Raw genomic sequence first — 25,276 nt, 5'->3', positions numbered from 1 at the left:
ATTCGCGCGACGGATTCGAGTGACACCTTTGGAAGCGTTCCGATTGGTCCATTTTAACGTCAATCAAAACCGAACGCTTCGTTTGCCCTGTAAGTATGTCGTTGTGGCCACACCCCCTTAAGAGCGGCTCGTGGAGCAGAGAGAGCGCCTCGTCGGGAGGCAGAAACGAGCAATACGAAAACATACACGCTTATTTATTATTTTTGTTTTGTTTTGTTTTTCACAAAAATTGGAGGAAATCTGTTTTTTGGAGCGCAAGCCTTTCTCTTGCGGAATGTGGCGCTGAAAAAGAAAACCAGGATCGACACGGAGGAGCAAGTTTTCTGCAGATTTGTGTGGTTGGAATCGCTAAGCTAATCTAGCTAGCCGGCCTAGCGTTCACCTCTGCCCGGGAAGCTCGTCACCATTTCCGCGTCTCTAGCTTGTGGAACGTTGCATTTAGCGGTACATAGCGGACCGGTTGTGCAATTGATATCTAGTTATCACTGGACTGCTCGGTTTGAACAGAGGCTGACGAGCTAACTAGCTATCTGTCACCCTGTCCCACCCTCAGCTAGTCTTCAGCTGTTAGCATAAGGCTAATCTTTGGTGGCCACTTTTACAAGGCAACTTTACAACACAGCTACCTCTGCTTCTTCAGCTCTGTAACGTTAGCTAACATTGCTGACGTTTCTTTATCAAACCCTCTTTAGTTAATACACTGGCAGGAAGTGGGGAAAAAAACGAACCCTAAAGTGCAAAGAACAGCGTAAAGCGGAGCGTCTGCTGTCTGTGAGCTATCAGAGCTGTTTGCTTTGACATTAGCGAAAAGAGACACTTGTGTAGGGAAACCGCCAAATATATAAAACCCAAACACGTGGTTAGTCATTTTTTTAACTCTTAAACTCCCCAGCAGTGCAGTTTGTACCTGGTTGATGCTGAAATAACAACGTTTACGTATAAATAAACACAAGTCCGGTAGGTAAATCCTTTGGCCTTAAAAGCTTGAACGCTTATCCGTGAGGCTGTAAACACCCGGAACCAAACTACTGTCATTAATATATTTTTATGCCAGAGAAATTGTTTAACTCGTTTTTGGTACGAAGAAGTAAATTATATGATTGTCAGACTAATCTGGGCTACTGGCATTTGTGTAAACCAGTTCATTTTTTCTCACTCAAGTCCGTATTTTGAAGCCTTGATCTTTTGTAGGCCTACCTCTTGACACCTCACTGGGAAACGACACACGTTATTTCGACTTTTTCGACTGAGATCAAATTGAGACCCAGATAAATAACTCTTGTTACTTGCTCCTTTAAAAGCAAGCGTTTTCTGTACTGCAGTCCGTCCACTACATGGACTGATAAGGAGAAATATATTTCTATTTTTGTACCACAGTACAGAATTTACAGAAATAAATCTATAGTCGAGGAGAAGAATATCAGCATCACCATCCAGCCATGAGTATTGAGATCCCGGCAGGTCTGACCGAGCTTCTGCAGGGTTACACGGTGGAGGTGTTGCGCCAGAGGCCACCGGATCTGATCGAGTTCGCTGTGCAGTATTTCACCCGCCTCAGAGACACCAGGAGTCAAGATGGTTCCGGGGCCACTGCCAAGTCCGGTGGCAAGGGAGTGATGTTTGATGGTGAGCCCATGCAGACGGAGTCTAATGGTGATGATGATGACGATGATGAAGACTCTGACTTTGAGCGTAAGTACTAAATAAAGTGCCCAAAGAAAGGTTACATGTAGAAACAAACGCATCTGCTTGGATGAACCCTCAAAGGTTGTGTGTAGAAGTCTATTGTGAATGAAAAGGATATCGTTAGAGCCTGTTAAAGGCTAGAACATTTAAACCAACCAGTGAAAGGTTCAGTTCATACGGTCAGTTTGAGCGGTTTTGCACTTGACACTTATTTATATAGGCAAAATGTGTTGGTTATATGTGTAAATGCACAGCCATTGTCAACAGGCAAAGCCTTAACAGTTGCCATGGAGTTCTGTCATTCATTGGAGTGGTGGTGGAGGGCTGAGTGATGGTGGGGGCCGAGTGGTGGTGCAGAGGGGCAGAGTGCTTGAGCTGTTCATAACCCTGTATACATCTAAAACACGAATGAAAGACCAAATCAGTTATTGTGTTCAGTAATGCATGTGTGTCTGTGTTGCGACAACATTTATTTGGTATTTGGATTGGATAGTTGACAGCAGAGGTGCTTTTTGCATCCATGCAGGTCTGTGAATGGATGGGATCTAGTCATTGAGAAAGCAAACATTTTTTTCACAATGGTGAAACGAACGCTCTGTCTACATCAGAGCACCCGTATGCTCTTTCATGTTTCTGTAGCTTATCATGCTGCTTCAGGTTCACTGTGTGATAATTGCTCACATTAGCATCATTTAAATCCAGTGATGTATTATGGTAGAGAGACTTGCCCAGGAAGGGCTTGTTTATTAGCATATTTATCTATTCAGATTTGTTATTAGAAACCTAGGTTTGAGATGACCACATTTTGTCTGCTCAAGAAGTTGCCTGAGCATTGATCTCATTTGTAGAGAACACAATTATGTTCTTGATCTGCTATTTTTGCGTATGACAGTGCTACTGCACATACATCTTAAACCTAGAGTAAATACCCAATATTTCAGTATGACAACTGAGATCCCAGACCTGAAATCTTGTGGAAGTGTCTCTGACACTTATTTTATCCATCACAGAAGGTTCTGGTAAAATAGTTATTGCCCTGGATAATATACAGTAGAGAATATTTGACAGGCTTAAAGTGTTTGACGTACCCAAATAGAACAGTGATAACACCAGCACCATTCTATTCTGGGTAAATCAAACACATCAAGGCTGTAGCAGCAGGAGGAGTATCACTGACTGACTCAGCAGCTGTGAGTAAGAACAAATATCTGGAACTAGAAAACATGCATAATCTTTCTCAGTGTGGAACTGTACCACTGTCTCTCACTCACAATGGTTGTAACCACATCATTTCCCTTCTCATTTGTATACAGTTAAACTCTGCTCAGATTTTTTGCCAGTTCAAGTTGAAACTGAATGCCTTCTGGCTGGCTTGATGCGTCACTGCCGGTGCAGCACAGGGTGAGACTTTCTCTCAAGTTTTTTCCTACACCCTGCTGATGAAATTTCATGATGAAATTCATGTTACAAGATATATTCTAAGTCCAACACACCAGTTAAGTAACTCCTGACATTAACGCAAACATTAAATTTGTAGACACCAGAAAGAGGTCCACTTACAAAAGATAAGGTAGATAAAGAGGTTGCAGTGTGGGCAGTGTTTACTTGAAAATTAGCCAAAAAAAAGATGACTGTGAACCCGCTGATGGAAAAGTGAACACAACACCTACCACCATGCAACAAGTGTTTTGAGTTGGAGAGAGTGACCAGCTTTCCCTCTTGTGTATATATGGATATTTTTAAAAACCTTTATTCCTCTGCATTTTGCCCTCCCACCTTCATGAAAACAGTGGTCACTGAATTTGAAGTTTTTCAAAGAAAAAGTTCAAGGTGGAGAAGTTTCTTTACTGTTTTCATGTGGAAGATTCAAAGCATGAGTGTTGCTTTTCTGTGGGTGTAATGAGTGCCAAGTTTTTCAGCTTGTTTTCAGTTGCTACTTTGTGGTCTTGCGGTCTGTAATTTTTAGGATGATGTGTTTGCAGATTAATTTCACATTTGTCTTCGCATCACACCCTAATATGATGCAGACATTGGGGATCCCCAAACTGCTGCTATAAACTGCACGGTGAAAAGAGATTTCGAATACAACCAAAGTGTGACCTTTAACAGTGGTTACTGTTTGTCCATGCATGCAAATCCTTATGTTTGTCATTTTCAGTCCTAGAAGTTTTAACTGAAGATTGATTGAATGAACTTTTGGTCAGTTTGTTGTCCATAGCTTGGGCAGTGCTGTGTTATTCTTACTCGTAATGTGAATATGTTTTCATTTGATATCAAATACTGTTACCAGTATACTGTTACCATTAAATACTACATGACATGCTCTTGTCAGTGGGTTTAGTACATCTGGGTGCAATTGGTGTTCATGTCAATTAAAAGCTCTACTCATTACAGAACAGAACCCACCTGCTCTGGATGGCAGATTGTAGCTGTAATTTCCTGTGAAGGGAGATTTTTTTTTCCTGACTCCGGTGATTTTTACTGAATGTTCATCAGTTTGCACCATTTAGAGTATCATTATCAGTTGCCTCTTGCTACTCTGGTAGTAAAAACATTTAACTTTTCATGCAGCTGGGTATTTTTAAAAGAGAAAAAACAGCCCCGTTCACTCCTGGCGTTAACATGCATCCTGGGTAATCGTGCCAAGTTCATTCAGACCACATTTGGAGGCAGTCTGGGATGAATATGGTTACGTCACATATGGAAATTCGGACAGCAACAAAGGCCCAAAACAAAGGCTCCTACGTCATTGTCCAGGATGCATGTTAATGCCAGGTGTGAACAGGTACACATTTTTTTAGGATACGTTTTTAAACAATGTATGGCTGTATGTATGTGTACAGAGGTGGTGGAAACACAAGCGTGATTGTTTACAGTATCACTTATTTACATTAATGTCAGTTACATTAAATGCTGCATCCTGATGGAGGTCATCCTTCTCCAGCAGGTTTCTAAATTGGCTCACAATGTTTGGCAGTTTCATGCACACTATTCTGGGACAAATCTATCACTATGCAGCAGTATAGAGACATTAAAGCCACAGATAAACCCATTCACTTTTTCTTTTAAATGGAAACGATGACTGTGTTGATTAAACATTAGGTTTTTAGTCTATTAATCTAAATCTGAAGCCATTTTAAGGATAGATAAAGTAGGGATTTAATTATGCACCTTCAGTGTAGACACACAACAAAAATTCAAGTTGAAATGAACACAGGTTTGTTTTTCCTAAAAAAAAAAAGACTATTAGGTGACGACATCCACATGCTGCAAGAAATGTGCAGTAACATACTAATGACATGAACATGACTGGTGGCCTGAATTCAACATTTGGGGCTTAGCAGTCAATCAGAAAACGACTTTTCCACAAACAGTTCTGTTTGCTCCATTTCCGACACTGTTTAACTGAAACGTTTACTAATGAGGTATCCCAGAGTGGAAACATCTGGAAGTCTAATGCTTCCACACATGCCTTCGCTTTGTGTACGCTCAGAAACGTGTTTAAACCGAGTCGGTTTTTGTTTCATTTGTAAGCAGGAAATTTTATTAAAGTAGAAAGTCAGTAGGGATAATCATGTTTATTCACCGTACAATTGTTTTACAGCAAACTCATCTACAGCTAATAATAGATGGATCGGGGGGAAAAATAATTAATATTGGTGACATTTATTCTTATGAAAGGAGTGTCCCAAAACTTAAATGAAACTATAAAGGTTAAAAATGTATGACGTCATTTTAAAAACAATAAATAAATCATTTAAATTTTTGTCAAGTTAAAGTAAATATAGCTCTTTGCTGGTGTTGTATGAAATTTTCTTTAACTTCGTACCCTGTTGTGTTAATAATAACATCAAATTGTTCATAAAAGACTAAATTGCCACAAGTAGCACTTTTTTTAAAGACATCCAGCTCGTTATAAATGTTTGGGTGACACTAGCTTGTAATTGGCAATTTTACCAGTTTTCATCTCAATTTTCATCATCAGGTTTGGTGTCAGGTTTGGTGCCATTATTCCGCAGTATAGGTTCTCATTGTTTTATTAAAACTAGCTGCCATGTTTGAGTTGTCATAGAGACGGAGCAACCTGTCACCAAGGGATACATCTTTAAAGCACACAGAACACACTGACATCAGCTTACACACGCTTCACTATAATTAAATGACCAAACGTTTATTAATTAACAGGCATCTTTATATTCTGTAAATAATGCGTGGCCTTGATGATTGTATTAAAAGCAGCATAAATTTAATGAGCGATATGACACTTATTTTTGCATAAAGTGAATATAACATGTAGGTTAGGTCTGTTTTAAAATGCATTGATATTTTTTTCTTACTAATTGTATTATTTTGTTGACACTTTTTGGCAATTTGCACGAGTGTTAAGATAAGAGTGACAGTATAGCGAGCGGATTGTTATGCGCGTCTAAATCTTTTAATCTTATTACAATCAGGGAAAGCGTTATCTAATATATGCTTGGTGCTCAATATGTTCTGGTGCTTTTCACCATGTTGCTGCTCACGTTAAAGACGATGAAATGAAAACCTGTAATAGTAGTATGGCTTTATCATGTGCACAGGTAGGATAGGTGAGATAAGCCAGAGGTGATCCTTGATCGGAGGATGGAATGATCATAGGTCACCTGCAGATGAAACAGTCGACTGGGAGTGGTGGTAGTTGTTATGGTCGTGTCTGACGTGCAGTCACTTTGGAATGTTGCCATGCGTCACAATAAAAATGTGATGTGGATTACAGCGTGTCAGAGGTGCTCAGAAGGCAGCTTTCAAATCTTAAATCCTCTGTAGTAACAGCAAGTCTATTTCTCTTTAGTTCTCAGCATTGTGGAATTATCGTCCAAATTCAAAGTAGGAAATGTGTAACTGCAGTCATTCGACACCCCTTTTTTTTTTTTTTTTTTTTTTTTTTGGTGACGCAAACAAACTCTTGACCTTGGCTTAGAGCTCAACAAATATGCAGAACATTTTTAAACAGAGCTTTGCCAACAGAGCGCTTTGGAGGGCTTAAAAGTGGATGATTGTACTTTTATTTAAACACAAACAATCAGTGTTCAAGTAAACCCAAGATTCTGTTATTCACCAAAATAGCTGAACTGTGCATTGTGGTGAACCGGCATCTAGTTTTCTTTGTGGGAACTGTAGATGTGAATTGTGTGGCTGTTTATTTGAAAAACCTAAAATTATACACATCTTGGTTGGTTTTACAGGATATTAATAAAGAACACTTCCGAACACTTTTGTATTTAATTATGAGTTCAGATTGGTGGGTTTAGGACACATGTGACATGCTCGCCTGCAGGCACCTACAAAGATGGAATAAGTCACCGTTGAGGATGGAAATGGAAGATAACGAAACAGCTGAACATAACCTAGAGGCAATGGCAACATGTAAATTCTAATGAACAGAAGTTAATAATCTTTTTTTCCATCAAGCTCCCTTTTGTGCTCGGATCTCAGATCATGCCTATTAATGATATAAGCAGTGTAGAAAATTTCTTCAATCGGAAGTCTGCTGTTCGAGTATCGTCATGTAATCTAACATGGAGGATACTTTACTGCACCTATCTGTAGAGTTCAGCCAAGATTTTACAGAAATCATTTTATACATTGTGACAAGAAATACTCTTGGAAAAACACCACTCTAAACCAGTTCAAACTGGCCTTGGAAAACAAGACGATCCAAATAAGAAAGGCCCCTCCAGGCAGGTTTCATGTAAAAAACACTTCACAGATGACGAACTACAGAAGGTGTATGCGCATGCTGGTGTCTCTTTCATTCATGCATACACACTGTGCAGTGCGTTTGTGTGTGTTGGTAAAATGTGTGATGCTGTCTGATAGTTCCTATGTGTGTTTAGAGAACCATGCTATCTTTATTTTAAAAAGTTACCTTGAAGTTAAATCTTTTATATTCTCTTCAACCCAGCAGTTTAAACAAGAGAGAGCTTTTATTGATGCTATAAATAATTGTAAATGACGATCCTGGCAATGTTTTGAAATCTGTTTTTATAGCAACACAGAAATTGAGTGTGATTATTTTTTCTGGAACCCACAAGGACACCTCTTTTCTCCTCATTTAAAGCAAGAACCTCTTAGAGTTCGGTTTCAGTGTCATATGACAGGAAAGGCAATGTGGATTTCATTAGATGAGTTTCATCTGTCACAACATTGTTTTTTTGTAGTAAAAAAAAAAAAAAAGCTTTTTTTTTTTTTTTAGCAGATTCCGATGTTTTTATGGCAATTTTATTGGAATCTGCTGAACTTTTCCATAGTCCTTTAAAGCAGGGGTGCTTAAACTTTTTTCAGTCAGGGAGCACTAACTATAAAATTAATAAATAACTTTATAGACCCCTACAACATTATTCTACCGATTTATAAAAAATTTATATAGTGTTTATTGGCAGAGCAAATGATATTATTTATTTAATTTAATTATTATTTAAGACTTGTTTTTAAGTTATTGAACAACCCCATAAGAATATAATAATGCTGAATTATGATATTCTGCCCCAAAAAATGAAGAACTTCTTGGTTATGCTTTATATATATCTTACTTTTGAGAAGCCTTGGTTTAAAGGAAACTGGTTTCGAGCCCAATCTCGATCGGCTCCGTCTGCAGCCAGCGAGTGGATACCATGAATATAAACCGAACAAACAACCCTGTTTACTTGAAATAATAATGGATCGATAATCAAACGTAATGGGCCCATACTGAAAATTAAGAGTGAAGAAAATTGTCTGCATTTATCATTTCTAAGAAGTCCTGCCATTACCGAGCTGAGGCTCTGATACTGCATTAGATTTTATTATGATTTTTTGCTGCTGTTATAGTTTTGGTCGGTCAAATCATACACAAAATACATTTCCTTATGGGAGTTATTTCAACAATAATTTTCTCAATCCAATCATCTGGGCTTAAATAACAAAAACACAGGGTGAACACAGGTTTTTGAGTGGTAGGTTTTTAACCATCTTTTCCTTATACAATATGACCAGACGTTTATGGACATTTCAGATTCTGAGCAACTGTTTTGCTTTACAGATGCGTTTGGTCTGATACACCGTAGTATTGTCCAAAATGTCCAGGGAATTAGAAATAAAAATTTCAGCCCTTGTTTGAAAATATTGTTGGTTCTGGTGTAGGGTCAGGTCTACACTGTCGTTTCTTTCATAGGGTAGGAAAAGAAATAGCAGTTTGAGAGGAAAAATGCTTCTGAAATCTTGTACACAAGCATTGCTTGTCCTGTCAATTATGTTGATTAACTGCAAAGCTGCTGCCAGTCGAATAATGAAATCTGTCATTGTTTTACTGTTGACTCTACTGGTTCTGCATTGTGTTAACGCTGTCTTAGCTAAACATTGTCACGTTGACGCACACGTCTGAGACACTCGTCTGTCTCGCCTCAGGAGTGGATAGTGAGACTGTAGACATAGTAGGAGCAGGGCAGGATCATTTCTGCGTAGGTGTCATGGTGATCCAGGTGTAAACACTAATTGCTTGCATTTTAACAGCTGATTTTTACCTATTAAAGTGTTTTGTGATTAGGGTTGTGCATTCCGTTTCCAGTTCTGCCTTACGATTCCCGGTTCTGATTCCGATTCCATAATAAAAGAAATGTGAAAAATAATGCACAATACTTAAACAATTCCATTTGTGTTTATTAATCACTCTTTAAATATTTTAAACAGAGCATTTTAATTCATATCAATTTAAATTTAAATAAATCCAACATCAAATTTAACATCCAGAATTACAACTTAGCAAAACAGTTAGCAATTTTTCTGAAGAAAAATTAACATGTCTGCTTTCTCTGGGAGAAGACAAGACCTTTCCTGGCTTATTGTATCTCCAGCTGTGGAGAAAACCCTCTCAGAGGGGGTAGATTTGCTTCATTGTTGTAGCTTTGTTAATGAATCCACACTTTAGACTTTTTTTAGACATGTTTAACACAAAGCGTACCCCAGCACAGGAGCGCGAGTGACTGATTTCTGTGGTAAGCGGCGTTAATTTGGTTGCGTGACTGTAATCAGTGTAAACAATTGATATTCATGAGGTAAGACATGGCTATTTAAAGTGACCGCTCCCAGCACTTTGCCCATCATCGCATCCGAAACTTAAAAATTCTGCATGGATCCTGTTCCTGTTAAAAAACAGAACCGGTTCTCGGTTCCCAACCCTATTTGTGATAGTCATCAAAAACTGCTGGGTCGTCATTTCTTAAGTCTTGCTTAATGTCAGTGTGGCAGGTATTACAAGTTTATCCAGGAAGGCTAAACAACATCCAGCACCCGTGTGTTATATTTTCTTGCTATTATAAAGTAATTAGTAATAAACAGATTAGTTGTGGCTGCATGAAACTTCCCTGTTAGCTCCAGGGCTTCTAAAGATTTTTCAGATGAGAATGGTTCCTTTGAACATTTTTGTAAGGAACAGTGTGAAAACTGTTATTAAATGCTTGCGTTACTTTATCAGCACATGTTCCTTGCCATGTAGTATAGAACTTTTATTATATTAGGGTCCTAAGAGCACAGTGTGTCCTCCTTAAGCTACAGGTGTTTCTAATAAAACGGACAGTGAGTGTACGCTTTGTCAGCTTTGTGACTGAATTTAAAATCAGAATAATATTAAACATGTGTTCAGGACAGATATGTTCCTTTGGGGGCTTTGGGTCATTATAAAACACACAAACAGCTCAGTTGTACAGTGTTTCTGCTTTTTATTCTTTTGTAGACTCACATGAGGTCATGTAGCATTGGTATTGTCACAGTGAACAAGGGGAAGCTGCACTGGCTGCCTCAGTGCAAATGCAGAAACGATGCCATTCTTGATTTGAATGTCATTGTGAAACTAATCAAGATTGGTAGTATGCTTACGTCTCCCTCTCGCTGTGTGTGTGTGTGTGTGTGTGTGTGTGTGTGTGTGTGTGTGTGTGTGCGCGCATCATTCTTTTGTCAGGTCAGGATAATAATCTGAACTTTGCTACTTCCCTATTTTCTGTGTGTAGCAACAGTAGAATGAGGAAGAGATGAGAAATTCCTCCTTGGTTATTTGTCTTTCACACACTCGTGTCTCAGTTTGCCCACATTCTGGCTGGTCTAGTTGCAGAGAGACCAGTTTCATCTGTGATATAGCATCATACTGAACGAGACTGCAACAAGGAGAGAGTGATTAAGTGCGGGCTGATTTTTACTACAGCCGAATGAAGCGCTCGGTTTACGACAAAGCTTTATATTGTGTATCGCCGGAGAATGTTTTAATTTGGTTTATAATAAACGTAACGAATAAGTGTGAAAATTCTAAAGGTATGGGTCTGTATACTATAACTAAAACAGACTTGAGTTCAGGGTTGTATTTCTACAAAACATAGCAGTAAGGTCAGCGCTTACAAGAAAGGCTGCTGCGTTTATGCTCCATTGTTCAAACGCTATATTCATCCATGCAGGCTTTGACATTAAGCAGGCACAGGCAGCTGGCCAAGCATGTAGTAAAATAGATTAAAACTATTCAGTGTTCAAAAGCTATAAATAGTTAAAAAGCTGTATGCCCAAAAATATATCTCTTTTTTTTTTTTAGTTTATTTATTTATTTATTTATTTTTATAAAGAACAAATGTATTTTATGCTCAAATAACCCTTACAGACAGAAGCTTTTGGTGTTAATGCTGTTTTTATTCTATCTAAAAGGGATATTTTGGCTTTTTGTGTGTTGAAACCACTGATTTGATTTCATGCTACATTCAGAGTAACAAAGGTGTACTGTTCTAGCCCAGCTGACAGTGTTTTAACTTCCGGTCTGACCCTTCAGTCCCCGTCTGAATGAACTGAGCAGCTCTTCAGAGAGACGGCTGCAGTTAAAACGATGCCTCTAAACAACTCGAAAGTGAAAAACAACTGCAAATGAAAGGATAAGATTGCTACAGCAGAAAGCATTTTTCTGTTTGCAGTGAATAATGCAGCAAATTAACAAGAACATGTTGTTATACAAATGATAGAATGTATATACTGATGTGAAAAACACAATTGAAAGGAAATGTCCAAATGATTTATTTTTATTTTATCTGTGGGACAAAGGATTCATTCATTAAAATCTACATATACCAAAGGCTATAAAGGCAAATAACGTATTGTTACGTTATTGTTACTGTGGATTTAAGCAGGTTTGATCAAGGGAATTGATCGCGGTTATGATCATGTACCACTTGAACATAAGCTGCCTGGCAAGCAACCTTAATTTCTCAAAACATGTTTAATCACGATTGTTATGCCGGAGAGATTTTTTGGAACGCTCTCAGTGTTTACACATACATGCCTGGTCCTGATTCTGAAAGGATTGTTTGTCATCCATTTATTTTAATTAATTCACCTAAAAAAAATATTCCTGAAATTTGCGTATCCTGGGGCCGTCATTCACAAAAGCTACCTCATTTTGCATCAATATCCATTTCAATTATTTCGTTCAGTTTCAGCACCTGCTTTATAAGGTTTCAACACAATTAACTGAGAAATCTTTCTTTGTCTGGATTCTGATCCTTTTTTATTCTAAATCCCTTAACCCCTTACCCTCACACACAGGACCTGTTGGTTTGTTTCTGACAATCTGATTAGTGGAAGGGGTTCTTTGGGATTGAAGAAAGGCTGGACAGAGCGGTTCAGGACAATCTAAACCTACAGCAGTGTGAGCGGCCACCTGGACCTGCTCTGTCCTTTGGGAAGGCATTTATTTGTGTTGAATTCCAAAAAAATACTAAAGCTTATTGGCCTTCGGGCGCTCAAGCAGAAACTGTTCTGTGTGGATGCAGAGATGTGCTCTAACCTTGTCCAATCACAGAGCAGATAAAGCAGACAAACAGTGGCCTTGTTTAATCACACAGAAGATATCATTTAGAGGAACCGACCTTGCCTTGAACACATGCATTAAGAGCTGTTTATGTTTGATGCTCTTCGTCAGTTTGGCGATCCACATTCTGTCTCAAATTGTTGCTCTTATATGGCTTTATTTGTATTTTACTGCAACATCCTTTTTTGTACTCACCCACCCTTGGGTCAAGTAAAACTTGTCTGTTGGTCAGTAAAGAGTTAAATCCACTGGCACACTACAGGACGATGCGGCCTTTTATGGATCTAGGACGCAGTAAAGAAAGAGAAAAAGGGGAGGGAATGATGGAAGGCTGCAGTGTGTGACAGAATAGTCGGGGAAGTCCATGAGGGAGACAAAGAGGACATGGGGACCACAGGATTGATTGCAGGAAAAAGGAGGATTGTGTGAGAACCAAACTCCAGTGGAAAAGTAGAACCTTTTGCAAGCCAAATGTTTCCTGGTTTCATAAAGGTCAAACACCTTTTGATATTTTTAAAGCTACTTTGAATGTCGTTCTAAGAAAAATAAATGGGTGTGTTGTAACACAGCAGGCACTTTGAAAATGACATGAACATTCACACTCAGTTTGACAGGAAAGCACAGCAGCATAAAATACTATCCAAGAAAGGGGGCTGTAAAGGTGTGTGCACTTAATTATTGCTCAGCTGCATCAGTTTGAAATGTGACATGTAATTAATCATGCTGTAGAATTACACTCTTCCCAGCAGTGTTTGTGTGTTTGTGTGTGTGTGTGTGTGTGTGTGGGAGAGAAGAGAATTGGTTTGAATTCTCTTCCGTGCGAGAGAGACAGAAAACTAATCTCTAGTCCCCTGGTTGTGGTTTCATTGCTCTCTCATGTGACGTCACATTTTTCTCTCTATCTAGTTCAATCACACAAATATTAGTGTCACATTCACTGTGACACTGAATATTGCATTGTGGATGAGGGAGGAGTGAGTTTAAGACCTGTTTTCCATCAGGGTGATGGACTTGCACACGCATAAACAGGTTCTTTCACAGTCTGCACTCGAACACTCCAGGGCACTCAGTGCTGTTGATATGTCATCCATGTGCACCCACTGTGAAACGTCACGTGCGTGCGAAACACAATGAAGATCAGTTTTCTGCTCAGCGCTATCATTGTTTGATTCATTCCTATCTATTAAACAAGTGCAGACAGTGTCATGTGTTTTTTCATTGCTAAAGGGGATTTTCCCTTTCGCAGTCTTTTATATACTTGCACTTAAAAATAAAACTTGTAGTGAGAACCTGGTTTTGGTGCCATTGTTTTGTTTGTTTCTTGAAGAACATTTTAATAGATGGCACCACAGAAAGTTAAAACTAGTTCCCTATCATATAAAATGAAAGCAGACGTTTGGTGGAAATTAATGACTACAGATTAATTGGCTTAAACTGTGATGGACAAATCATTAGTCCAGGCACCCATTACGAGCAGATCTCATGTCCAAACTGTCAGATTTTTATTCAGTTGCCCAGTGGACAACCCACCAGAACAAGAAAACAAAATCATAATCTTTGTTGACTTTTGCAAAATTAACGTTTCATTGTATATGTAAGTTTAAAATCAAATTGCACTTCACAGTAGTGTGCTGCTAAAACTATAGAGAAGAAAAAGCTTTTGAATCCCACCATCTGTTGTGGGGCGTCATCTGCCTGACGATAGATAGTCTTTTACTAGGTGGCTTAATTAGCACGTGTGGATGACATACAACACGTCAGGAGTACACGGGTATGTGGAAAGTATGTAGAGTTTGACCCACAAAGCATGTAACTGTCCTGCTTACTTCATGCAGTCCTTCAATGGTTAAACATGAGAAAATGGAGATATTTTACATGCATGAGAGAACCTCCCAGCTCATAGCCATAACTTTGACCAACAGCTTGCTGAATTTTGGTCGAGGGTGCAAACAGAACATGTCATTTGGTTTGCATATTAGTACTTACATACATTTACTGTGTTCAGTCTAGTCACATAGGTTTCACAGCAAACAAAACATGGAGCTTTCATGTGCATGCTAGTCTAACTAATATATTTAGGATTTGTCCATCACTGCTAAAGTTAATAAGCTCTGTAGAGGACAAGAAATGGTTCTTCTATGGCCTCATTCTAAGGAGCCTTAGTCCGGCGCTTTTATTTTTTTAAGATTTTATGGTAAGATCCAAGCTTTATTGGCATTGTGTTAATTTTTCAAGTCTGTTTGTTTGCATGTCTCCTCACTGATAAAACTTGTGCATCTGCATGGCCATGACTTTGTTCCGGATGTTTCCGGCAGTTTCCTTTCCTTCCGGACACAGAAGTCTGCATCGCACAGTGATACGATCTCATTACTGGGTTATAGATGTGTTTATAGTAGACTTTAGCTGCAGGGTGTTGGCATACTGAAATATAAATTGAGGCTTTCTGCTAGGGTGACTTTTATTATAATGATCAGATTGACCAGTTGATCATTTGATTGGCTGTCTTGTTCTTGTCTTTTGGGCTTTCAGAAAAGATAGCAGATGACATGGATTTTTTTCCCCCTTCAAATTAAGAGTTTCTTCCTAACCAGCCATCAGTTTGCAGTCATCAGTTATAGATGTATTGCAACCTTCCCTGGATACACGCAAACTACTACTAAATAGGGCAGGTGGCAACAGTTACACGTATGCATGTAAAATCACAGCTATGTTTACCTGGACAGACAAAAGCCATCAGACCTCCCTTGAATTTATCAAAAAGCAGTGGGGATTTTTAGCTGTATTTTTAAAGGGTATGAGAGAGCAAAAATCATTAACGCCATGGAGATCTGCTGCCAGGAGTCGATAAATATGATTAAGCAGTCACACATTATTGCTGCTGTTCGTGTTGACGTTTAGGTCTGCTGTTGCCACCTGACCATTAAACAGATATTTTTTAGTTGAACATCCCATTCTATATTTAAATCCCTGTTTGCTGTTATAATAGTCTTCAGTGTTCAGGGAAGGTTGTCCACTAGGTTTTGGCTGTGGGGATTTGTGTCCATTCAGCTATAAGCGCATTAGTGAGGTCAGATGCTGATGACGGGCGAAGAGTCCTGGGGTGAAGATCCACGATCCATTTCATCTTAAAGGTGTTCAGTGGGGTTGAGCGCAGAGCTCTGTGCAGGACACTTGAATGCTTCCAGTCGTATTTTGGCAAAGCATATTTTGCTTTGTACACCAGGGTGATGTGATGCTGAAACAAATCTGGATCTCTTACAGTTCTCGAACAGCCTTTTAGTTTCAGTGAAATTTTGTGTGCTTCCGTCTTTTTTGCACACTTTTATAGAAGAACCACATATGTTTGGATGATAATCGGGTGTCCACAGACCTTTTGGAAACGGATTGTCTCTGTTCAATTCATCAAGTGAGAATATATGTTCAAATCCCATTTGCACTAAACAGGCTATTGTGTGTTTTATATAGCTGCCATTTTGCACATGCATTCCCAGCTTTAAATGAAACATTTGCCTGGTTTCAGCCAGGCTGATGGATAGTAGGGGTGTTATAGTGATGAAGAGGTCCTTCTTGTATTTGGTTTTCATGACAACATCAGGCACGTGAGGTTGAAGCTCCTCATCTTGTGACATCTGTGTAAACACATGGCTGAATCTCTCAGGTAAACATAAAGCGACCCAACTAAAAAGGCTAAAATGTAAAAGAGCATTCAGTTCTTCAGAAATGTTAAGTCCTAAAGTTCCCTGAGCTAAGACTACATATGGGATCACTAATGTATTAATTACAAATAAACGTAGTTGTAATTAGCACTTGTCATTAAGTGAGGAATCTGAAGTCTCTCTCAATTTCTCTAATAAATATCATTTTCTGAGCAAACTGGAGACAATAATGGTGCACTGTTGAGTATAAGAGGTGTGTGTGCGTGTGTATGTATGTGTGTGTATGTCTATATATGTGCATGTGTCTATATGTGCGTGTGTCTGCATCTGTGTATGTGCGTGGGTGTGTGTGCGTGTGTGTGTCTATATGTGCGTGTGTGTATATATGTGTTTGTGTGAGTGTTTTCTCAGGTTTAGGGGTTTCCTTAGGCTCACTTTCACACTGTGGAGTTAATAGAATATAACAACTCAGTGAGAAATACAGTGTAGTGAAAGGACAAACTGAACGAGAGACCTCAAGGCTGGCGTGTGCACCTTGCACACTCACCCACTTCTAAATTTTTTTTGATTCAGGGTTTCAACCAACCATGCAGGCTGTTCAGCCTTCCTGGTAACCGCATAGACAAATTAAACATGTTTACATTTACCACAACTGAGTGTGTGTGTGTGTGTGTGTGTGTGTGTGTGTGTGTGTGTGTGTGTGTGTGTGTGTGTGTGTGTGTGTGTGTGTGTTAACAATGCAAAGAGACAGTTAAATTTAATTCTCTCTCTCTCTCTCTCTCTCTCTCCCCACAGCACCTCCCCCCAGCAGATTTAACCGGAGAGTGTCGGGTGAGTTCTTGACGTCATTGCACTAATCATGCAGTTTAGAAAGTGTGTGAGAGTGTTATGGTCTCGCTCTATCATTTCCTCAGAAGAGTGTGTATCTTGGTAATTATGCCACTCCCTTTTCGTATGCTTACAGTTGTTTTGCCCAGCAGATGGGTATTCTGTTTATGTAAAATCACTTGCGTAAGACTTCATATGAATGTTTGTCTTGTTTACACTTCATAGTTGTGCAGACAAGATCAGGGAAGTTTTTACTAAATGATCTTATTGATAGCTTTGTGTTTCCCACACTGTTATATTTAGGTGGACAAACAAGGTATAATTTCTTTTTAAAAACGACCAGTTATTTTATAAACCTGGTTGTAACATGAACAAAACTTGGAGTCAATAATATGAGTGTGGTTGCTAGCTTTTAACACTGAAGGGCAAAACAGCTGATAAACTGCATGTGCAAATACATCGTGTAGAGCTGCAGTCTTTCACCTTATATTCAAAGTACATGACATCAGCAATAAAGGATACAGTAATAAAACTCAGATAGATAGACTGACATACTTAAAATAATGCATCTAGCTCCCCAATTGCACTACTTGAACATATTTACACAGCATATTTTCACCAGAATGTGACTAATATGTAAAAGTATTTCAAATGACCGTATTAAATTCTACTTGACAGTGATATCTGAAGACACTTTTAACTGCCTCAGAAGCTCTTTTAACTGCCTCAGATTGCATTGAACTTCCCAGAACTCCAACAATTAATGAGTAACCTGTCGTAGCCCGGACCTCTCGTATCAGCAGGAAGGCATAAAAAGACTGGACCTAATGTGGCGATTGTTGCCTAAAGGGGTTAATCTAATCGAATGACCATAGCTGTTTTATTGTTATTGGCTACATATGTAAGAGACATGATCTCACTGTATGACACGTTGAATTCTGCCTCATTTGTATTAATGATAAGTAGGTTTATATGTTCAGTTTGTCATAGAAAGAATTCCCTATGATGCGTTCACACCTCAGTGTTCATATCAAAACCCCGATTTAATTTGCTTAGTTTTATTTGGTTTGGCTTTACACTACATATTGTAAGTAAATCTACCATTAAACAAATTGGTGTGTTTAGGGCTAAAATGTACTTGTAAAAATAGAGTTGGTGCTAAATAAATAATTAGGTAAATATATAGGTAACTAGTTTAAAGAAATTAAACTCTCAAACTTTTTTTTGTTCATATGTCCATATATCCAGACCACGTTATATTTTGGTTCTGTAGCCTTGTCCTTTGTGTCATCTACAAAAAAAGCTGCCCACATCTCATAATGACAAAATGATTCTCTCGGTTCACTTCCTGCAGTCAGTTCGATTTAGCATTAAATTGCATTGTCCCTGCAATCGAATTGCACTAGAGTCCAGCCTGAACTTTCAGACACACTGACTGGTTGTTTTAGTCCACGCCTGAGTGTGATTACTGTGTTCTCACCTGCCTAAAGAACCACACCAATGGTGGAAAAACACACCAGGGTTTGAATTAGATACACTAAACGTAGGCACCTTTAGGTCCAGTTGTTAGGATTATTATCAGAGTGAATGGATTGACGAGCCTTTGATATAAGTAAGTGAAGAAATTTGTTTAGAAACCGTACCATTCATGAGCCTTAATGGAGCTGTACGTTTAATGCAGGAATGCAAAGCTGGACAAACCTGCTCCTGCTCCTCCATCCTTCCCATAGTTTAATCAGTGGGAAACACTTATGTTTTTACTTTTGTATGACCTTGTTCTTAAGAATCCATGAATACAGTAAAGAGCAAACCTAACTTACTCTTACTCTGTGGCTTTTAGTCCAGTGGGCAGCACTTCTAACACCCCAGTTAATGGTTTTAGCATTTATTGAGGTAGAACAGTGGTTACAGGACAGGTCACTAACTGTGGGTTGAGGATTTAATACTAATGTTCTCTTCCCAGTGTGCGCAGAGGCATTTAACCCTGATGAAGATGAGGAAGACTCTGAGCCAAGAGTCGTTCACCCAAAAACAGATGAGCAAAGATGCAGGCTACAGGAGGCTTGCAAAGACATACTGCTGTTTAAAACTCTTGACCAGGTACTCTCTCTCTCACACACACACACACACACATACATACATACATACATACATACATACGTGTGTGTGTGTGTGTGTGTGTGTGTGTGTGTGTGTGTGTGTGTGTATTGTGTGTGTGTGTACACTGTTGTGCTCAACTTTCCCCCTTTTATGGTGTTAATAGGAGCAGTTTTCACAAGTGCTGGATGCCATGTTTGAAGTGATTGTGCAGCCTCAAGAACATGTAATTGATCAGGGAGATGACGGGGATAATTTCTACGTCATTGAAAGGTGTGTGTTTTTCAAAGCTCTCTCTCTCTCTATATATATATATATATATAGTAATCACTGTGCCACAGAAATATTAGATATGTAAATATACATTTTTATTATTAATATATTCATGTTTTTTGTATTAAAAATTAGAATTGTAATTTCTTATTATTCTTTACAGTTTTTTATTCTAACAGTTCTGCAGTGTTTTCCCCTAAAATATTTTTCCTCTGAACATAATTGTGTGAACAAATAGTGGAATAATATATGTAGGTGTAAGGGATACAAAAAATAAAATAATCACTGTGAGCAAAAATATTTCTTGATCTGATTTTTGTAGTGCATAAACAACCTTTATCACTTGTTTGCAATTAGTTCTTATCCAACTCATATCTTTAGTTCTTTCTGTAAATTTCATCCACTATATTTTCTCCTGTCTTTCTCCAATAGGTGGTTTGAGAAGTGTGTGGGATTCTCACTGCACTTTACTCCATTAATATGCATTAACATTTAGTAATGGTTGCAGGCTTGTACTGTGTGGGAGTGGGCTTTGTTTCACCACTCAGCTTAATTCCTAATTCAGACATCCCTCGAACAATACAGGAACATTTCTCCCACCTGTGGTTCCCTTCAGATTTCTAGACCTGAACCGTGGACCCTGCTGAAATGGTGCTTGTCAGATGAAGACAGCAGCGCATCATGAACCTTAAAGAAACGTGTTGGGCCGAGGCTAAGTGGGGATTTGTTTCTGTCGCAGGGGCGTGTATGATATTGTGGTGCAGAAGGATGGCGTGGGCTGCTGCGTTGGTCAGTACAATAACAAGGGCAGCTTTGGAGAGCTGGCGCTTATGTACAACACACCTCGAGCTGCAACCATCATCTCCAAGCAGGAGGGGGCCCTCTGGGGACTGGTGAGTGTGTTTGTGTGTATGTAAGAGAGAGGGAGGGATAATGTCTCAGTGACACAGTTTTGACCTAGAGCACCACCATGTGGGTATTTGAACCTGACATACTACAGCGTTACTTCATTGAAGGTTGCGTGTAGCCTGTAATAACAGGCTGAACACACACACACACACACACACTTCAGCCAACACGAAACCTCAAGGTTTTCACACACAGTAAAGTACAATGGCTGGGTTTGCCTTTCAAGAATATAATTCACTTATTGGAGTCTTGCATGTTGTTTCTATTTGATGAAGTTTCTTAGGGTGTTGGGTAAGTGAAGAAAAAAATACAGATACAGCATACATATAGGCCAGATACTGTACATACAGTAATCAGCTTGTCCCGGAGTAGCAAGTAGCATGTTACCGTAAACTCTTCCTTGAAATACTAATGTGTATGTGTTTGTTTCTTCATTAATAAATAATAATAATAATAAAAAAGGAGAACTATTTTTATTTTAAATAGTATCAGTTAACAGATGGGAATCAAACCTGCTTTGCTCTCTACTATATACAGGAGCTCACAGACCCATATGACTGACTAGGGTTGCTGTCTTGTACAGGAAAACGGGAATGTCTTCCTTCCCACCCAGAGAGCATGGCCAGTTTTGCTCCCTTGGCTCCTGGCCATAGATGGCTGTGGCTTTGTCAGGATTCAAACTCACAATCTGTTGATCTGTTCAGATTTAGGCATGCAAATGATTTTTGATTCTGATTGCAGACCACTGGACTGCCTGTAAACATGGCTAATGTTGTTTCAGGTCACGGTTTGTGAATGGAAGCTATTGACAAAATGAAGACTTGCGTTACTGTTAATGTTTAATAGTGCAGTACTTAATACTGACGTTCATTCTCGTCAGCAGTGCACCATCTTTGGATGAACTAGTCCATCTGCTGCAAAACAGGGAGATCGGAATTGATTAGTACAAGCTAACATGTAATATAATCTGTGTTGTTTTTTTTTTGTGTGTGTGTCAGGACCGAGCAACATTCCGTAGGCTGATTGTGAAGAACAATGCGAAGAAGAGGAGGATGTATGAGCGCTTCATTGAGTCTGTTCCACTCCTCAAATCTCTGGAGGTAAGAAGTGGCAGGGATAAATAATAAATTCTTCAGCTGAGGAAGTGAAATTTGTTGTTGCTCTTTGCTCAAGTCTTAAACGAGCAAATTATTCGAATATATAAACAAGTATCGTGTAGCTCCAGCTCATAATACTGAACTGACCGTAGCGTTCTGGGTCTGTTATCCAGTCCCTACACAATGGGTGGAAAATTTCAACTGTAGACCTGATGTGTAACAGACTGTTCTTTTTATAGTTAATTTAGCAGTTGGTCTACTTTATTGCCATATATGGGAACATCTGCATCACTCCATGCTACTGCTGATCCTCTTGAGTGACCAAGCCTGAAGTTAATTACTTCCAGCCACGACTTAAACGGTTAAATCAGTCTTGAGGGGATTAAAGCAAAACATCGATTTGACCGTATGGTGTTGCTGACGTATTATACAGCTTGGCAAATAAATGCTTAGTATTTAGAAATTACATGGAAAAGATGGAGATGTTGCAGAGGATTTTACTGTATGTATTTGTAGGCATAATTAAATATACATTTTAGTATGCAGTAATGTCACATTATAAATTCATTCATTAATAGAATGTAGTTTGTTTTCACATGTAAACATTAAGTGGAATTAAGAGCTGCCTTATGTACAGCCTGTTAATTTAATGATTATAGTTCTGTTAAAACTTGTCTTCCTTTTCCTAAACTGCCATGTAGGCATTAGGACATGAGTGCTGTAATAATTGTAGTTTTAGAACTGTCTGTTAATATGCTTGATCATATTTCTGATTTAAAATATTAGGGAATTTATACTATACTGGCCCTGTAATAATACACATTTAAATGGCTTCAAGTTTTAAAATCATACTGTACTTTTTAAACTACTGATGCTTACTGACTTTCTCTCTATTTCTTTCTCAGTTGTCTGAAAGGATGAAGATTGTTGATGTTTTGGGGGTGAAGACTTTTCAGGATGGAGAGAGGATTATCATGCAGGTAGGTGATACGTCTTCTCATGAAAACAGGTTTGAACAGACGCATCAGTATACTGTGTAGGTGCCATTGAAGTAATAGTGCTATTGCTTTTAAACACTGATCTCTTTGACTGGTTGATGTTTTACTCAGTATTTTGTTATTAAACAGGACTCGCCTCTGTGGTTTTTTTTTCAGGGTGAGAAAGCAGACTGTTTCTACGTTGTTGAATCTGGGGAGGTGAAGATCATGATGAAGAGCAAAGTAAGTTAACAAAATATAAAAAATTGTAAGAACAAAGTATTGAATAGCAGCAAAATAATAATAAAGGCATGTTGGTTCAGCATTGATTTCCAAGTGTTATATTTTAAGAATGTGTTTACTGCTCTGATGAGGGAACAGGGAAACTGTTAACTAATGAATTGGCACAATGGTCTCTTATTTCAGACAAAAGCAGACAGACAGGATAATGCCGAGGTAGAAATTGCTCGTTGCACTAGAGGGCAGTACTTTGGAGAGCTTGCACTTGTAACCAACAAACCACGGGCTGCCTCGGCTTACGCCATTGGGGAGGTTAAGTGCTTGGGTAAGTGTCTGCGAGGGGTGTCCGTGAGGTGTGTCCTTGTGTCTGTGAGGTGTATGTGTGTCCGTCCTTTTTTTGGGGGGGTGTATGTCCGTGAGGGGTGGGGGTTGTGAGGGGTGTGTGTGTCTGTGAGGGGGGTTGTCTGTGAGGGGTGGGTGGATGTGTTCGCGAGGAGCATGTGTGTGTGACGGTGAGGTGTGTACATTTCTGTGGGTTTTTTTTTTTTCTGAATTTATTGACTGTACCTTTAATCCAGTAGCGCTGGTTGTCTTACTTTAACAGTGCTTAAACAGTATGCTTGGCATTAAAAAGTATGTTTATTTTTTTGTTGTGTTTGTTTTTTTGCAGTGATTGATGTGCAGGCGTTTGAGCGCTTGCTTGGCCCGTGTATGGAGATCATGAAGAGGAACATTGCTCATTACGAAGAGCAGCTGGTGGCTCTGTTTGGCTCCAGCATGGATCTCAGAGACTGACAGAGACTGGCCGTGCCTTACACACCTTACATACACACTCCACATACATGCACACATGAACACATAAGTAATCTAATACATATAGTTTCTATAAACACCACACAATTTGTAGGCACACACTCCTTTTTATGTTCAACTCCTTCCCCAGAAGACACACAATAAAATATTTTTTTTTCTCTGTCCTCTCTCTCTTGCACCCTCGCATCCTCCCCAACCGATCCCTAACATGCTCCTTTTCTCTCACACACTCGCACTAACACACCCCTGCAGTCTCTACATCAGCTCTTTGGTGTAAAACAAAAGCATTACATGTCCTCAAGCTGTGACCATCAGTCGGCTTCAAGAAACGAGGACAGCCGTGCAGACACCAGAATACACTTGCACAATGCAACGAATAAACTCAGCCAAGGACCCATCCCTTCCCATGGACATACACGTAAAAGAAAAAACTTCAGATGACATAAAATAATGTTTGCAAAATAAAGGATCCTAAAAACAACTAAAAATGCAAAAAATATATATATATATAAGGTTGAACCGAGAAGTTTTAGAAACATTTTATGACAGTGCGAAGCTTTGATTAACATTTATTTAAATAAGACTTGTTTCCTTTCCTGCTATTGGTGCGTTGAGTTAGTGCTGGTGGTATCCACGGTGACCAATGTTAGGTCCTCGTCTTGCTCACAAAAACTCCATATATGGTATTGATTAATGTATTATTATTATTATTATTATTATTATTATTACTACTGCTATTCGAAAAAATTGTTTTATTTTTGGCTCTATTGGAGAATGTGCAGCAGAATCTAGTGCTTATTTTTTTCTTGGTCATTCTGGATGAGTTGTTCTGAAAAGTAAATAAAGCAAAACATTTTGTTAACATGTTACGATTCTTAAATTGATCTTCGTATGTCATGTGCCCATTTTTCTAAGTTATAGGTTTCCTTTATATTTGTCACATATACATTACGGTACAGTAAAATTCTTTCTTCACATCTCAACTTTGGAAGTTGGGGTCAGAGTGCAGAGTCAGCCATGATACAGCACCACTGGAGCAGTGAGGGTTAAGGGCCTTGATCAAGGGCCCAACAGTGGCAGCTTTGGCAGTGCTGGGGCTTGAACCATGATCCTCTAATCAACACCCCAGTCACTTAACCGATTGAGCCAAAACTCAAAAGGGTCAAGGTGATCTGCATGCATCAGAAATTAATTTAATGTTTTTTATTCCATGGTGCAGCATCATAAATTTATTATATATATATATATATATATATATATATATATATATATATATATATATATATATATATATATATATATATATATATAAAATCAACCAGTGTATCCGTGTGGTGAGAGGTGGATATTCAGGTGGATATTTTTAACCGAATGGTTAAAAAATTGGGCCTCCGATATGGAGGTACTGATTTTCATTACAGACTAAATGTTCAAACACTTCCTTGAAATTTACTTCATCATACTGAATACTACTTCATTGATACTTTCTTGGCTGTATCTCAATATCCTGTTCCTAAAAAGCACAGGATATGGAGACAAGTCATGCTTACAAGGAATGATGATGTAACTCTCAGATCAATCGTAAACAGGCTGCTGAGCTCAATAGCAGCAACATAACAGCAACCCAGATTTTAACCTTTAACCTTTAAAAGACACAATTATATGCCGTCAAATCCACAAAACACATCTAGATTGGATTAGCATTGTCTGTTGACCCCAGACAAAGCCGTGTGAAAATAATGTCCTAGAGCCCTTAGTGGAAACCAGATTTCTTACAGATTATAGGAAGTCCTGAACACAAGAGTTTTGTAGTACTGCCTCCTAAAGCCTCACATGTTAAGGACT

General features: G+C 38.8%; 1 protein-coding gene across 1 annotated transcript; it reads left to right on the top strand.

Annotated features, from left to right (window-relative positions):
* Positions 1 to 111: 111 nt before the first annotated feature.
* Positions 112 to 24,293, top strand: prkar2aa (protein kinase, cAMP-dependent, regulatory, type II, alpha A). The gene is made up of 10 exons (XM_027133136.2): positions 112 to 1,692; positions 16,993 to 17,028; positions 18,989 to 19,125; positions 19,289 to 19,395; positions 20,135 to 20,288; positions 21,303 to 21,404; positions 22,307 to 22,381; positions 22,556 to 22,621; positions 22,805 to 22,943; positions 23,289 to 24,293. The coding sequence occupies exons 1-10, from the start codon at positions 1,440 to 1,442 to the stop codon at positions 23,411 to 23,413; spliced, it is 1,194 nt and encodes a 397-aa protein (XP_026988937.2). The 5' UTR covers positions 112 to 1,439; the 3' UTR covers positions 23,414 to 24,293.
* The last annotated feature ends 983 nt before the right edge of the window (positions 24,294 to 25,276 follow it).

The sequence above is a fragment of the Tachysurus fulvidraco genome, chromosome 14 (assembly GCF_022655615.1).
Source record: "Tachysurus fulvidraco isolate hzauxx_2018 chromosome 14, HZAU_PFXX_2.0, whole genome shotgun sequence".
Taxonomy (NCBI): domain Eukaryota; kingdom Metazoa; phylum Chordata; class Actinopteri; order Siluriformes; family Bagridae; genus Tachysurus; species Tachysurus fulvidraco.
This window is presented reverse-complemented; position numbering and strand designations above follow the sequence as displayed.